Source organism: Rhinatrema bivittatum, chromosome 7 (genome assembly GCF_901001135.1).
Source record: "Rhinatrema bivittatum chromosome 7, aRhiBiv1.1, whole genome shotgun sequence".
NCBI classification, from domain to species: Eukaryota; Metazoa; Chordata; class Amphibia; order Gymnophiona; family Rhinatrematidae; genus Rhinatrema; species Rhinatrema bivittatum.
The window spans coordinates 211,525,963-211,543,413 of NC_042621.1; the positions used below are offsets into that span (position 1 = coordinate 211,525,963).

The 17,451-nt window shown below is 45.5% G+C and overlaps 1 protein-coding gene across 4 annotated transcripts in view; it reads right to left on the minus strand.

The window, feature by feature from the left end:
- The window catches only part of PRKG1 (protein kinase cGMP-dependent 1), a 2,212,673-nt gene that overhangs the window by 50,342 nt on the left and 2,144,880 nt on the right, over positions 1 to 17,451 (minus strand). For all 4 annotated transcript variants that reach the window (XM_029609782.1, XM_029609780.1, XM_029609783.1 and 1 more), the window contains exon 11: positions 10,331 to 10,470. In XM_029609782.1, the coding sequence (XP_029465642.1) occupies positions 10,331 to 10,470 (140 nt within the window). The remainder of the gene's footprint in view (positions 1 to 10,330; positions 10,471 to 17,451) is intronic.

The window sequence follows — 17,451 nt, forward strand, 5'->3', positions numbered from 1 at the left end:
TACTTGGTGACTGTTGTAACAGAGTGTGAGCTACTGTGTGACAGCCAGGGAGGAGGAGTGATGGAGTAGTGTTTTGATGAGAATGTCTACAGGCGAAGAGCAGAGGGTCTAGAGGACTGCTGCTGCCACTGTTTGGGACCAGGCAGACTTCCACAGACTGACTGCCATCCCTGTAGTGGGCAGCCTTCGGGATCTGAATGCTACCAGTAAGGTCATCCTTCCTTACATGTATTATACAGATCCCCAAGCCATGCCAGTACAGGGGTGCTAGCCAGTCTGTGGAAGTCTGCCTGGTCAAAGTCTTAGGTAATCACATTCTGCAAGGACAAGACAGCAAATAGCACAAAACTGTAAATTACATGAACACCACATTCTGTGTAGGCCTGTACATACATTGTTTGAAATAGCATCATTACATATAAAGGTTTAGCATCTTATGCTTTTGGCACAATCATCATTACAACAAAGAACATAGAAAGTGGAAGTGGCGCCCCCAATAGCTACAGTACAGCTCTAAGTTTGGCACTGATAGCAGCATTGCTATGTGATAGCTAGGAAAAGGCCCCAAACAGTCCATATTGAAAGAGTGCACTCAAGGGGACAGCCTAAGGGCCAAGGTAGCAGAGTTCAAGTGAAGGCCTCAGATAGTCCATGTTGAAAGCGTGCACTCATGGTGACAGCCTAAGGGCCAAGGCAGAAGAGTTCAAATGAAGGCCCCAGACAGTCTATGTTGAAAGAATGCACTCAAGGGAACAGCCTAAGGGCCAAGGCAGCAGAGTTCAGCAAGAAGGCAGCATGACCAGGACCAAAGAGCGCAGCATGGAGACAGGAGGCCCAGGAGAAGACACAGCAGCATGGAGGCAGCAGCAGCATGAGCTGAGCTGAGATGAGATGAGATACCAGCATCCAGAGCAGGAGATGAGACATGATGAGAAGAAAAAGCAACTGGACCGTGACTGGAGACTGCATCAAGGAGGATGGAATACGGACAGAACATCGAGGAGGGCTTTAGAGTTAGGCTGCTGGACCACAATGGCTGACAGTAGACCATCCCTTCTTCATGCTGGCACAGGAACTCTGTAGTGAGAATAGGCATCTCAGGCGTCTTCTATCTAGCCGGCACATACTCTGTAGTTGAGGATGGGCCCAGCAGGCTTCTTCCATCTAGCTGGCACAGGAACTCTGTAGAGGAGCCTGCCCAGGTACAACTGTTCCTATTTGGCATTCAATGCCACCTCCTTTGGTTCTTTATGACCCCTTGCCACGTCATGGCTTGCCACTTGGCATCAGAGGTGCACTTTGCTTCTTAAGCATTGTGAGCATCTTATGCCAAATGATATGTGCACCTGTTGTAGCCTTCCCATTTGCAGGTGAGGTGAACTTACCAGCTGCAGCTCAGTGGTGTCCAGTTGCTCAGTCTTGCTCTTGAAGACATCCTGTCTCAGCCTTTGCACGAGGCGCTCCTCCATGGGGGTGAGGATAATGGGACAAGGAGCTCCTCCTCCAGTCAGCCATAAATACTTATTTTTGGCCATCACCTTGGCTTCCACCTGTGCTTTAATGTCCTGGTACCTGTAGGCTACCTGCTCTCCGCTTCATTGGACTCCACTGTGCCTGGAGATGCCCTGGACTATTTTACACCAGATCTGGCCCTTGGATGCCTTTGAGGTCTTGGCCACCCGATTGCCAAACAGTATGGCATAATGTTCCAGGACCCACTGCGATGACCATCTCATTATCTGCACACTGCCCACTGCTTTACCACTAGGCTATTCCTCCACTTATCTAGCTAAGGTACCTAGATAAGTAACTCCTTGCTGAAAGGCCCATTCTCCACTCACCATTTAGCCTGATAAGTACTTATCAAGCTAAGTACTTATTCAGATATGTGGCAGCTGCCAAACATGGCCATATATTCAGTATGTTGCCACTTAGCTGGATAAGTCCATAATTATCTGGCTAAGTGGTGCCGAATATCCATCTCTCTGGATTTTGCAACTCACTTCTAGTTCAGTAGATATATTGTGTATTCAGGTCAGTTTAGTCAATCTGTTTATATAGCTCAAATCCATGCTCTTAAACAAATTAATTTAGGTTTCCTATCAGTGGGAGAAAATATAATTACAACTGTACCACAAAGGTTTCATCTATTCTAGTTTGAAGCAGATAAATATGTAAGATTGAAGGTCCTAAATTTCTGCAAATACCTATAAATACTTTTTAGGGTAAGCATAAAGCTAGGAACAGATAAATATCTAAGTCATAGCTATTTTATTTTGTATAGAAATTGAGGTTAATAGTCCTAACTTGTTCCAATATAATAAGTATTTAAAAGGTCGAAAGGAGCTCCCATAACAAAATAGTTTCTTGCCACTTTAATAAGAGTTGTAAAAATCAGTGCCTTTGAATCCATTTTTTATGACAATTTTTATATTTCCTATGGGCCCTGCAAGCTCATTTTCAATGGAAAATTTTCCATGGAGTTTTCCTTAGAAATTTCTGGCTTGGCAAAGCCGACAAATACTTTAATAGTAGCAGGTGCAACCACCCCACCAGGAAGTAAAAGCAGCAAGTTAAAAATAAACTCCCTGAGCGTACATTCCAGGAGAGCCCTGGCCATGTCTAATCCCACGCCTAGTACCATTCTTTTCCCCACACTTTGGATAACACATGCAGTTCTCTCTGCACTGAGGGGAAGCAGGCAATTGTGAAAGGAACTTTCTTCATGGGTAACCATCTATTTATCCATGGAGAATCATCATCATCCTTTCTTTCATGCTTTTCCAACCAAAGAGTTCAAAGCGTGTTACAGTATTTTAAGATACACAGTTTACAGTGATTATAGTGGCAACATAAATTTTAAACTTATAAGTAACCAAATTTACAGAAGTTTAAAACATTCAAATGCAACAGAATAAATGTATTGAAATACAAAACTTATAGTTAGAAAGTACATTCACATTTAGAATTTAAATCTTTTTGTAAATGGTACATTTTCAACAGTTGTATGCATAAAAATCAATATAAATGCATGCAAATAGCATATATTTGTGCATATGCTATTTTATAAACCTCTAAATAGACATGTAAGCAAGGCTATGTAAATGAATTTGCATATGCAAAAAAGGGGCAGGCCAGGGGCATTCCAGAATGGGGCCAACATTTATGCAAATGAGTAGCTATTTTATAAGTAATTTCCGCATGTAGATCTGGCGGCTCACTCGTAAATATTTACATCTGCTCTGCATCTGGAGTAAGGGGTAGGAGTTGAGGCTGAAGAGCCAGGAGGGTCTTGGTGGCCTTTGGATGGAATGGGTGAACTGGTAAACTAATTGGTACAACTGGTAATTTAATTGCCGAACACGTTAGAAAATTGTGCAACTTCATACATAAAACTCGACTTACTGGGAGCATATGTAGGTAAATTATGCAGGTAAAATCTCCACGCATATACTTTTGAAGTTAGATGTAATCATAGGTGAATATAACAGTTTTGTGCTACTTATCTGGTTAAATTCCAATTTGTCTGGTTAAATCTTGAAAGCTACTTATCCACATATGCGCACGTTATAAAATCAGCTCTACACGCATACATGTATGCACAGTTTTTGTATGGATGTGCACATGTACATGCAAATGCCGGCTCTATTGCGTGAGGGGGATTTGAAAAACAATGCATTAGTCCTTTTTCCCAGTTCGCCCAGTTAAATGGATTGTATATCCTAATCCCCCAGTTATTTAGCCTCCCTTTTACCTTCTTAACCCATATCCTTAAAACCTGGCTGACTTGTCTAGTTTTTTCTATTTTAATACAATCATGCCATCCATAGCAGAAGTGAAGTTTTACAGTAGGGGACCCCGGCGCGTGCTTATGCGTGTACAGACTTGCATGGACATTTCAAGGTAACTTCCTGGAATAACCATGTCTCACCCATGCTCCGCCCACACCCATGCCCCTTTTATTAAATTTCCGATTTGTGAGCGTACTGGGAAATACGCTCATACTTGCGCACATTTTAAAATCTATGCGGTGCACCCTGGCACGAGACATTCACATATCTCCCGGACCCCCCGCTGAACCACCAGGGAGTTTTGGTAAGTCTTGGGGGGGGGGGGAGGGTCAGGAGGGTGGGGGGTTGTAGTTAATTCAATTTTAGCCGGTAAACAAATAAGAATGAGCGCATGAACATATCGGGGGCCCCCCTTGCCGAATGCAACGTATCTGCCCCCCGACGAACACGAATACCGAATGCAACGTATGCCGTCCCTAGAATATGTTATCTGGCTAATACTGATATTCAGATATTCAGTAGTATCTGATATTCAGAATTAGCCAGACAACTTATCCAGCTAAGTCTGGTCGAGCCAAAGAGCTACCCTAAAGTTAGCCCGATAAAGTTAGTTAACTAAAGACAGCCATCTATATTTAATATTGCGGCTGAACTATTGAATATACCTCCAAAGTTATCCAGATAATTTTATTTGGCTAACTTTGATCTCCGGACAGTGACAGAGTATGGACCTCTAAGTTTACATTCATATTTAGAGTAATGAATAGCTTGGTGAACAGGGAGATTAGTGGTAGTCTTTATAATTTGATTTTGGAGGAGAAAATTTGAAAATTGTTTTTTGTATAATAGGTCAGTGATGATTATTAGGAAGATAGTTTAGGTTTCATTTCTGGGTTATGGACAAGGACAAACATTTGTTTGAAAGATCTCACCTTTTAGCAGTTTCCTGGGGTTTATCTGATAGGGATGTGCATTTCTTTAAAATGAAAATGTAAAACACGGTAAATAAGGCACATTTATTTCATTTGTGGGGCTCTGAACCGAATAGGGTGCCCCCTGATTGAAACTAACCTAATTGGTTCATATCATTTTAAACAAATGCATCAGACCTAGGTCTAGGACTAAAGCCGGGGCCTTGCCTAGGGCATAGGCTGAGGCCCAAAACAGGAGCCACTGTCAATACCTTAGGTGAGACCCTGGCTTCAGAGCTAGGCCAAAGCCCCAACGTCGTGCTCAAACTTAGGCCAACGCCTAAAGCAGAGACAGTGGCCTAGGCCTGAGCATGACACTGGGGTCTCAGCGGAGACAAGGGATGACACTGTGGCCTTGGCCAAGCTCCCTGAAAAATAAAAACACCCCAAACTTACCTGATCCATCAGGTGTCCCAATGCCAAGACCTGACCCGGAAGCTGAGTCCCGACACCAGGGCCCAGGCCCGATGCTATGACCCAACCCAGAGGCCAGGTCCTGGTGCTGGAGCCCAGGCCCAGACCCAGGCCCAATGCTGCAACCAGATCCAGAGGCCGGGTCTCAACGACAAGACCTCAGCCTAGGCCAAGACTCGAGCCCAGCCCTAAAGCCATGACCCAACCCAGAGGCCAGGTTCTGATGCTGGGACCTCGGCCCAGACTCATGCTTTCCACTGCCAGTTGGCCAGGTCCTATTGCCAGGTCCCTCGGCTTAGGCTGGACCCTGAGTCCAGACCCAATGTCATGACCTGACCCGGAGGCCAGGTCCTGACACTGGGCCTAGAACTGGATCCAGGCCTAACGCCATGACCTGAACCAGAGGCCAAGTCCCAGCCTCCACGTCAAGCCATGCATTGGGCCTGGGCTTGAGCCCCAGCATAGGCTGAGGCACAGAATCTGGCTTCAGGACCTGGCTTCCAGGATGGCTAGCGGCTTTAATCCTGGGTCCGGGCCAAGGCCCCGGCATTGAGACCCAGCTTCCGGGTTAGGTTGCTCCATCAGGCTCCAGCATTGGGACACAGCCTCCAGGTCTGGTCACAATGTTGCATCTGGGTTTGGGCCGATGACCCAGCATTAGGACCTGAGCTTAAGGTAGGGTCATGGCTTTGGGCTTGGCCCCAGGCTTAGGCTGAGGCCCCAGCGTCATAACCCAATCTTTGAGTTACGGCATCAGGCCTGGGTCCAGACCCTGGACTAGCCCAAGGCGTCAGCCTTGAGTATGCTGAGGCCATGGTGATCTCCCTTGGCCTCAGCTTATGCCAGTCTGAAGCTTCAGCTTATTTTATTTATTTATTTAAAAACTTTTCTATGCCATCGCTAAGTTATATACCATCGCAAAGGTTTACAAATAGGCACATATCCTACATTTACTTACCTTAGTGTATCGTACATTCTAACAGCTGCCAATAAAGTTCGGTTACAATTTCATAAATAAAAGCATTATTTGAGTAATGTTGGTCATGTCCAGGTGTATTATTGAGTTACTATCGCTTTGAAATATTACTTCTTAAATGTAGGATTGAGTAAATTCATTCTCATCTGCATTACCCTGTACTTTCATTCTCTACCCTCCACACTCTTAGGGGTAGATTTAAAAAAAATGCGCGTTCACGTACTTTTGTTGGCGCACCAGTCGCAAACAAAAGTACGCTGGATTTTAGTAGATACGCGCATAGCCGCGCGTATCTTCTAAAATCCAGGATTGGCGCGCGCAAGGCTGCCGATTTTGGGCAGCCGGCGCACGCCGAGCCGCGCAGCCTGCCTCCGTTCCCTCCGAGGCCGCTCTGAAATCGGAGCGGCCTCGAAGGGAACTCTCTTTCGCCCTCCCCTCACCTTCCCCTCCCTTCCTCTACCTAACCCACCCCCCCGGCCCTATCTAAACCCCCCCCCTACCTTTGTCCACGGATTTACACCTCCTGGAGGGAGAAGTAAATCCACGTGCGCCAGCGGGTCGCTGGCGCGCCGAGACACAACCCAGGGGCAGTTCCGGAGGGCGCGGCCACGCCCTCGGACCGCCCCGGGCTGAAACTACGCCCCCGGGCCCGCCCCCGAAACGCCGCATCCCGTCCCCAAAATGCCGCGTCAATCGGCCCCGCCCCCGACAAAAAACCCCGGGACATACGCGAGTCCCGGGGCTCTGCGCACGCCGGCAGGCCTATGGAAAATAGGCGCGCCGGCGTGCAAGGCCCTGCTCGCGTAAATCCGGGCGGATTTTCACGAGCAGGGCTTTTAAAATCCGCCCCTTAGTGAAGGCTTTTTTAAAGAGCCATGTTTTTAGATTTTTCTTAAAAGTTTTGAGATTATTCTGTAATCTGAGTTGGGGGGGCATAGTGTTCCATAGTATGGGCCCAGCCAATGATAAAGCCCTTTCTCTCACTTGGGTTAATTTTGCTGACTTTACTGAAGGGATTGTTAGTAGTGCTTTGTTTGCTGAGCGGAGGTTTCTTTGTGGAACGTGTACTCGTAAGGCTGTGTTTAGCCAGTCTGCTTCTTTATCATATATTAGTTTGTGTATGGTGCATAAGGCTTTGTATTTTATCCTGTATTCGATGGGTAACCAATGTAAGTCTGCTAGAGTTTCGGTTATATGGTCCCTCCTCTTTTTTCCCGTTAGTATTCTGGCTGCAGTATTTTGAAGTATCTGGTGTGGTCTTATCGATGTGCTTGGGAGTCCTAGTAAGAGTGCGTTGCAGTAGTCAGTGCTAGAAAAGATAAGTGTTTGCAATACTGTTCGGAAGTGGGCAGGTGTGAGTAATGGTTTCAATCTTCTGAGGACCATAAGTTTTGCATAGCCTTCTCTTACTTTTATAGATATGTGTTGCTTCAGGTTGATTTCTGGGTCCATTATTACTCCCAGATTCCTTACTTTTTTGGCTAGCTCAATTTTTTGGTTATTTCTTAGGGTTATCGGTGTTTGAATGATTTTAGTATGTTTTCTCTCAAGGTGAAGGAATTCAGTTTTGTCAATGTTGATAACCAGTTCCATCTGGTTTAGTAGTTGTTTAATTATGTCTAGGTACATGTTAGCTAGATTTAATGTTTTTTCTATTGTGTCGTCTATTGGTAGAATTAATTGAATGTCGTCTGCGTAAATGTAATGTATTATCCCTAGGCCTGCCAGCAGATGACATAAGGGTAGCATATATATGTTAAAGAGGGTAGCAGACAGTGCTGATCCCTGAGGTACTCCTGTTTCAAGTTTAATTTTTTCTGATAATGTGTTTTTTATCTGGACTTGAAAGAACCTGTTTAAGTAGGATCTGAACCAGTTTATTGTTTTGTCACATAATCCGCAGTCAGCGGATCTCCACCAGATCGGGTAAGTGGGGCTAGGTGGAATCCTCACCCCGGCATTTTTTTTCACATGAATCAAACAAATCGAGCAATCTATGAACTGAAATTTGTGGGAAAAAAACCTCCCATAAAAGAACCGAATAACAAAAACAAATATTTTTTTTCCCTGCACATCCCTATTGTCTGATAGTTGGTGATAGTGAGTTCCATAGGGCTGGTATTTCACCTCTGAAGGCCCTTTTCCAAGTAGGTGCTTATGAGGAGCAGCTGCCTGACTGCTGATACAGCTAAATGGGCTTATGATAGCAAGCACATGGGGAGGGCAGGCCTTAAGAGATGACAACTGAGGTAGAGTAGTACATTGCCTGAGAGGGCTTCATAGGCTAAAGTATGATTTTGAAAAGTGGTGCAGTAGAGTGCTGATAGCCAGTGAAGGGCTTTTATGATTTGTATGATCTTGCCAAATGTTCTCCCATTTGTAAGCATTAGAGCTACAGCATTTTGACTGAGTTGTAGTTGCTGGTTTAGCTCCATGGGCATCCAAATTGCATTAGATCAGTTTTCTGTTCTTGCCCTCCAGAGATGACCTGTGCTGCAGAGATGAAAATCAGCAGTTGTGCCCCCCTTTTTCCCTGCATTCCAGCAGCCAGACCTTCTAACTTCCTTCTGTTGCCACTGGCTCTTCCCCATTTTGCACAGTTCAATTTAAACAGCAGATTTGTATAGGAGGGATAGGAGTCATCAGCAAGAGGAGGAAGTTAGATGCACCTTCTGCTTACTTTGCTCTCCTGTCTGTTAGGCTACAGAAGAGGGGGCTGGCAAAAAAAAAGAGAGGGTGAAGGATGGAAGATGAGGGAGGGGATGGGGAGAGGGTAGATGGAAGTTTTGAGGTTGAAAGGTTAAGGAGGGTTGAGGAGAGGGGGAGGATGGATAATGAGGGGAATTGGAAAAAAGAGGAAGGAAGATGGGTGGAAATTGAGGGGTAGGTTTGTCGAAGGTGAGAAGGGTTGGTAGGTGAGGAAAAGGGGAGGGTAAAAGGAAATAGAAGGGTTAGGGAAGGGATGAAAGGGAAGGGGTCGGAAAGCAAAGGAGAGAAGGAAGAGTATGGAAAGTGGAGGGAAGAATAGAATGTGAAGGATGTAAATTGAGAGAGGAATGATTTGGGAAGGAGGAGGGTTTCATAGATTAGGAAAGAGACAGCTGTTGAGGGAAAAGACAAGGGAACCAGATAACTAGGAATGATGATGGGAGCAACTCAACAAGTGTAATATGGAGAGCTAGTATGGGATAATAGAGAGGAGAGTTAGGGAAGGGTATGGTTGAGATAGAGAGAACTGGACGGTGGGAGAGGAATGAAATCTAGCTATGAGTTTATAGCAAGAAAGAGAGAGAAATGAAGAAAAATGAGATGACGGGGAAAGATAAACATCAAAGTGAAAGATAGCGAAAGAACTGAATAAGACAAGAGGAGAAAGAAGAGTGGAAAATGGACAAGCCTGAAAAAAGAATTAGGAGCCCAACAACAGGAAAGCAGAAAAAAGATGGAAGAAATAGTTATGTTTGCAGTTATGTCCGCATTAACAGGCTAATATTCATGTAAGTAAATTAACACAAATCTCATTTGCACATAATGAATATGGGCTGTTAACAAGACTTTTTTATCGTGCATCAGTGCATCAATTTAGTGCTTTGACCTCAAAAGCTTTATGAAGCACCTAACCTCATAAAGTATACTTTGTTTATAAGGAATTCACAAAGAGACTGTTCATCAGGAATGGAGTTAAAGGGTTAAAAAGCCTTCTGGCATTTAGAGTTGTATATTTTAGTTGAATTCAGATGACTGTAAATGGCCTTGTGGTCAGAGACGAGCGGATAAGCATGTTTTGAGAAGAATGTGAGAACTTAATATGAGCAGGTTCTTGAGATTAACAAAGAATGTTTAGTTTCTCTTAACCTTAACTGATATCTTGTATTGAAAAACATTTTTCATGCTTGCAATTATAACCAAAGTGGCTTGAAACTATTCTAGCTTATGAAACTGGCTTTGTAACTTTTCAGCATTTTGAACTATACTTGATGCCTGGTGTTTATAAAGAATGTTAGAACATGGCTAAGAGTTACCTTGATGTGACCTTCTCGTCGTGATTCATTTGAATAATAAAGAAGAGGACATTATCCTGGTCTCGGAGTCCTAGTTCCTATTTTGGCTAGGGAGCCTGAGGTGAAAAATTCCTGACAAACTTTATAAATTCACTTTATTATAGGCAAAGACAGTACCTCACAATGAAGTCAGAATGGGCCCCTTGCATTATCTGCTTTTCTGAGCGTATGTGCTCTTGTTGCCTTGTGTCAACTATGTGACGTTTTTTGAGAATCTTCATTGCAAATGTTTTGGATTCTTCACTTTTCAACTGCACCTGGAATAAAGACAAAAGGTATAAGCAAAGACCAGTGAAAATAATCCTTTAAATCAGTTCTGATTTTCAGGATATCTTCAATGAATGTGCTTGAGATATATTTGCATGCATTACCTCCACTGTATTTTAATATACCTCATGCATATTCAATGTGGATATCCTAAGAAACAGACCTGTTTATGGCACTCCAGAACCAGAGTTGTCTACCCCTACTTTAAATCATAATGATTATTATTGATACATAATTTATCAACATGTACTTTATTCTCTATATGCATTTTGTTCCTCTTCCAGCCCCTTCGGCCTCTTTGTTTTTGTTGTTTTTCTCTCCCTCCCCCCCCCCCCTCCTGTTCATTGTCATTTCCACCTGCTCGCAGTTATTTTGTAAACCGGCATGATATTCCACACTAATGTCGGTATATAAAATCTTTAAATAAATAAATAAATAAATTATGACATGCATAATCTAAAGCCAAATACTCTGCTGACCTTTACTATACATAAATTAAAGTTAAAATAATTATGTATTCTGTTAAAGGTTTTAATATACTCACCATATAATAATATTGTTTGACTAATAAAACTTATGAATACATATGTTTATCTATATCAATCTGTTTATCTGAAGATTGTGGCTTTCTCAAGGTCAGCCAATGAGTGGCAGCTAAACTGACTGAATCCGAGTTTCATAAGAATAGAACCAATGTATAGATAAAGAATTATAATAGGTCCAATCAGTATAACTTATTTAAGAAAAAGAAAATTCAAATTACAATATCCAAGAAAAGAAAAAAAAAGACATTATATAACTTGGATAATCTATAAGTCCACAAAAAGAAGTTTCAATCAAAATTTATAAACAAACTTTTTAAAGAAAATTAAGACAGAAAAATACATGGCCATATTAATTCTCTAATGCTTGAATCAAGGTCCTCTCACTGGTCACTAAGGTGGGATATCAGATTACTTGCTTCTAAGGAATGACACAAGTTGGAAAGACTCAGTAAAAATATATATCTACTTCCCTGACACATGATCAGGCATTTACATGAAAAACTGCAAGATAAAGAGACCTCCAAAATGTAGAACCCTTGGTTTTAAGAGAAGAATTGGAATACTCTTTTAAATGTATTTTTATTAATTTCCTTTCTTTTACAGATGATTCATAATACTTTATAGAACAGAAGCCTGCAGCACAAATCATTTGGAATTAATACTCCACATTTTCTCTAAAAATATTTATAAAGTCAAGTCTTTAAATTTTGCTGAGGATCAGAACATATATTTTATTTATCCTTTTCTCTCTAGAGAACAACATGGAAAGTCCCTTGAAAAAGAGAATCCATTCTCTAGTTTCTTTTGTCTTTGTTCAGTGACTAAGTTCCTGACAATTTCTTATGACTCAAAAGTTGTGACATCGCCAGCTATCACATGCTAATATTTTTCAGCTCTCTTATGGAAAGGACAGGGAAACATAAGGGGTAGATTTTCAAACTCCGCGAATAGGCGTACTTTTGCTGGCGCATCAGGCGCAAGCAAAAGTACGCGGGATTTTAGTAGATACGCGCGTAGCCGCGTGTATCCGCTAAAATCCTGGATCGGCGCGCGCAAGGCTATCGATTTCGTATAGCCGGCGCGCGCCGAGCCGCGCAGCCTACCCCCGTTCCCTCCGAGGCCGCTCCGAAATCGGAGCGGCCTCGGAGGGAACTTCCTTTTGCCCTCCCCTCACCTTCCCCTCCCTTCCCCCTACCTAACCCACCCACCCGGCCCTGTCTAAGCCCCCCCCTTACCTTTGTCGGGAGATTTACGCCTCCCGGAGGGAGACATAAATCCCCGCGCGCCAGCGGGCCTCTTGCACGCTGGGACGTGACCTGGGGGCGGGTACAGAGGGCGCGGCCATGCCCCCGGACCGCCCCGGGCCGTAGCCACGCCCCCGTACCCGCCCCCAAAACGCTGCCGACACGCCCCCTAAACGCCGCGTCGACCGGGCTCGCCCCCCGACACGCCCCCCTCGGAGAACCCCGGGACTTACGCGAGTCCCGGGGCTCTGTGCGCGCCGGTAGGCCTATGTAAAATAGGCTCACCGGCGCGCAGGGCCCTGCTCGCCTAAATCCGCCTGGTTTTGGGCGGATTTAGGCGAGCAGGGCTCTGAAAATCCGCCCCTAAGAGCATACAAATATAACAGCTGATTCTGTGCCCTAAGAACATTAACAACATATTTTAGATGAATAATTACACATATAGGGGCGGATTTTAAGAGCCCTGCTCGCGTAAATCCGCCCGGATTTACGCGAGCAGGGCCCTGCGTGCCGGTGCGCCTATGTTCAATAGGCCTACTGGCACGCGCAGAGCCCCGGGACTCGCGTAAGTCCCGGGGTTTTCCGAGGGGGCGTGTCGGGGGCGGGGCCGAGCGGCACGCCGTTTTTGGAGCGGGATGCGGCGTTTCGGGGGCGGGCCCGGGGGCGTGGTTTCGGCCCGGGGCGGTCCGGGGGCGTGGCTGCGCCCTCCGGAACCGCCCCCGGATTGCGTCTAGGTGCGCCAGCAGGCCGCTGCCGCGCCTAGACGCAAAACCAGGAGTTTGTGTGTTTGTCTTTCTCTCCTTACCATCCCATTCCCACCCGCCCCTAGCTCATCCTTTAACTTATAGGCAGGTGACATTTTCACATTAAAAAAAAAAAAAAAGAATCAGCCTTTTAATTTAAATTTAGAAATTCCCTATGCTTTATCAAGAGCTTAATCACTCCCGGATAAATAGTGAATATACTATTACATTTAAAGGATCCTAATTGAACGCATTCCTACTCCAATAGCAACCTAAACTTAACTAGTAACTGAACAAATTTAAGATAAAGGCAGTAGTCCAGCAGCAAGAGGGGGGGCATCACAATCTTTTGCATCAAGTGTCATATGTATGATTTTTTACCCGCTGGTGAGAAGTTGTATGTGTGCACACAGTGCTAAGTGTTGCGGTCCTGGGCCATGCCCTGGTCCCTCCACCTACCTTGGGGACAGCCTGGGCCAGTTTGGGGCCTCCTAGGGCCTGCAGGACTTCCAGCGCATCTCTCTCCTCGGGAGAGACGCTGACGATCCGCCGTGGCTAGCCCCACCCCCTAGATGTGCGCGCGCAAGGAGGAATCCCTCTTAAAGGGGCCAGCGTGGGAAAACCTTAGCCCTGCATTGGATGATGTCAGACACCATCAGGGTATTTAAACCCTGCATCTAGATTCCTTCAGTGCCTTGCAACGAGGTTCACTCAGTCCCTGAGTCTCTAGTTGCAGCTTTGATCTTGGATCATCTCTTCTGTCTTCTGACCCGGTTTCATCTCCTGACTTCATCTTCAGCTTCCGCTCCTGGTTTTAGTTTGTCCTCTGACTTCTGGCTTCCGACCCGGCTCCGTCCAACGACTCTGTCTTCAGCTTTCGTCCCTGGCTTTGGTTCGGATCTCTGACTTCTGGCTTCTGACCTGGCTTCGCTCTTGGACTCCAAGTCCGGCTTCTTCCACCACCTCAGGTATCTGGTACTTGCTGGCCCAGAGGATTCTCCTAAGTCCCAGTAGCTCAGGCTCTCACAGGCTCCTCCCGGGGGAGCCGTGGGCTTCTGAGGGTCAAGACTCTTCCAGCCTCCTAGGCCCAGCCATCCTCTCCTTCTTCCTCTCTGGATGCTGACCGGATCATTGGTCGCATAGGGTCCCACCTAAGTCCAAGAGGTCTGGGTTCCTACGGGCTCCTCCCGGGAGACCTCGGGCTTCCAGTGGTGAAGTCTTCTCCAGAGTCTTTTCAGCGTCGCCTCCCGGCTGTGACGCTTCCTGTGGGTTCCCACAGTATTCCATCTACTGTCTCAGCCGGCCGAAGGGTCCACAACCGTAACAGTTTGCAAGGCCATGGATCTGGCGGATCTTGCAGGCTTGAAAGCCATCTCGGGTATTGCCCAGAAGCTGCAACAGCAGCAAACCTGCCTTGACTCCCTGATGGCAACAGTGCAGGGATTAGCCGACCGCGTTGGTGGAGCCACTGTTTCCAGTTCCTCGGTACCTGGAGCTGGGACCAATTCTGGATCAATAGCAGCCATACAGATGCCAGTACCCTCACGGTTTTCAGGAGATGCGAAGCTTTGCCGAGGGTTCCTGAACCAGTGCTATATTCGATTCAACCTCCTTCCGCTTCAGTTTCCGACGGACTGGGTCAAGACAAGCTTTATTATCTCCCTGCTGGACGGGAGACCCCTGGTGTGGGCCTCCAACCTCTGGGAGTGTCAGGACTCCTGCCTGGACAACCTGGTACAGTTCGTCACCGCCTTTCGGCGGGTCTTCGATGAGTCCTCCCGCAGACCTACCACCACATCACAACTGCTCCAGCTGCATCAGGGTAACCGGCCTTTGGCGGAACACGCCATGGACTTCCAGACTCTTGCCGCTGAATTGAACTGGGGAAGTGATAGCTTGCATGGTATCTTTTTGGAAAGTCTCTCCCCAAAACTTCAGGATGAATTGGTGGGCAGAGATCTCTCGGACGATTTGAACGATCTCATTGATCTAGCAGGCCACATGGACCGCCGCATCCAATCGGCTGTTCCAGCTCTCTCCCACACTAACTCCTCCTGCGATATTTTGTTTTTGAGATTTTCCGCTCCAACCCACACCTTTCCCATTCATCGGCCTCCATTGCGGGCGAACCATGATCTCTCTCACCATCCCAATCATTCATAATAACAGGAGCAACTCAGCAAATTTCCCCTATTCACCATCAATCTTACAAAAGAGATTAACCCCAATCATGATATCACCTCTGAACCAACTTCTAGGTCTCTCTCTTTTCACCCTAACACTATTAAACGCTCAATCCCTCACAAAAAAAACTCACCTTCTCCATGATTACCTCTTGGAGTCCCAACCTGACCTATGTGCCATCACAGAGACCTGGTTAAAAACGGAAGATATTGCCCTAATCAACCAACTTCCGCTTTCGTCATACAATTTCTTCTCTATTCCCAGACCTAAGAAGAGAGGGGGAGGTCTGCTTCTCGCAGCAAACAGAAAACTTAGACTGTCTCTTCAGTGGGCAAATGCATCTCCCCCCCTGGAACTCGCCATCTTCAAATCTAACAACCTACAAATCGCCCTTACCTATGCCCCTCCCGGCTACCTTGAGTCAGACCCTTCCCCGTTAATAGAGCTCATAGCCAAACATATTAATTCAGACAAACCTGCCATCCTTTTGGGAGATTTCAACCTCCATGTGGATGAGTCCCCACCGTCTTCTAGCTGCGACACATTTCTCAACTCATTGAATGGAATGGGCTTTAAACAAATCATCAACGAACCTACCCACAAAGCAGGACACACCTTGGACCTGATCTTTTTAAATGAGAGCCTCTCCCCTCTCAACTGGCACACACTGTACTCCTATCCCCTGGTCCGATCACAAGCTTATCTCCACCACTCTAAAAAATCATCATCCTATCACTTCTCAGTCTCAAAAGACCAAAATCCAGTATAGGAAGCTATGTAACCCTGACACACTCATCAATCACCTAACTCCGGAGTTAGAACTTCTCGACCTCACTGACGCAGTCTCGGCCACTGCTTCCTGGTCCAAAATCACGACAAAAGTGGCCGACCTCACCTGCCCACTAACTATAAAAACTCTTCATTCAAATAAGGACAACAGAAAACCGTGGTACACACCGGAACTTAAATCTATCAAGAGAGTCCTCAGAAGCAGAGAACACCTTTGGCGCAAAAACCCTTCCTCGACAAGTAACTTGACGGCATACAAAACACTCATGCATCAATACAGGATCGCCATCCTCCGCACCAAAAGAAACTTCTACTCTCAAAAAATCCATCATTTCATCTACGACCCAAAAGCGTTATTTACCCTTATTTCTTCGCTCACCAAACCATCACCTACTGCGGTTCCAGATGATCAAGCCGCAAGCAAAGCAGCAGAACTAGCTACTTACTTCAAAATGAAAATTCTAAACCTCGTAGCTCCGTTCACGATCAACAATTCTCCTCTCCCTCCAACCCCTATTACTGCAACCATTCATCCAATTACAAATCTGGAAACCTTCGAACCTACTTCTTCATTAGAGATAGAAATTATTCTCAAAAAGCTCAAACCTGCATCTCACCCTCTGGACGCAATCCCATCCAACCTGCTTCTCTCCATTCCTAGTACTATTTCCAAGCATATTGCAATAATCATCAATTGTTCGCTCTCACAGGGCCATGTACCAGACCCTCTTAAACTTGCTATCCTAAAACCTCTGCTAAAAAAACCGAATCTCTCCCCGGATGATCCAGCCAACTTCCGCCCTATTGCAAACCTCCCACTCATCGCAAAAATATTGGAAAGAATAGTAAACCAGCAACTCACAGAATTCTTGAACAACAACAAAATCCTCTCCCCACATCAGTTCGGGTTCAGAAAAGCCCGCAACACAGAAACACTCTTAATCACACTTACAGACACCATCCTCACAAGTCTGGATAAAAAACAACAAAGTCTTCTCATTCTCCTCGACCTTTCTGCGGCTTTTGACACTGTGAACCACGCCCATCTTTTAGATCGTCTATCAGACATCGGCATCAAAGGCACCGCCCTAAGCTGGTTCAAGTCATTCCTTCAGAACAGGACCTACAAAGTCAAAATCAACAGTGAAGAATCCATACCTGTCTGCTCTACGTTGGGAGTTCCCCAGGGCTCTTCGCTATCTCCAACCCTCTTCAATATCTACCTCCTCCCTCTCTGCCATCTCCTCACTAGTCTTAATCTAATCTTCTATCTGTACGCAGACGACATACAAATTCTCTTACCAATTACCAAATCATTAAGCAAAACCCTCGAGTTTTGGGACACCTGCCTCAAGTCCATAAACAACCTTCTATCAAGCCTCAACTTGATCCTGAATACAAAAAAGACGGAATATCTACTTATCTCACACGACGGCAATTTCACACAGCTTAACCCACTTCCTGCA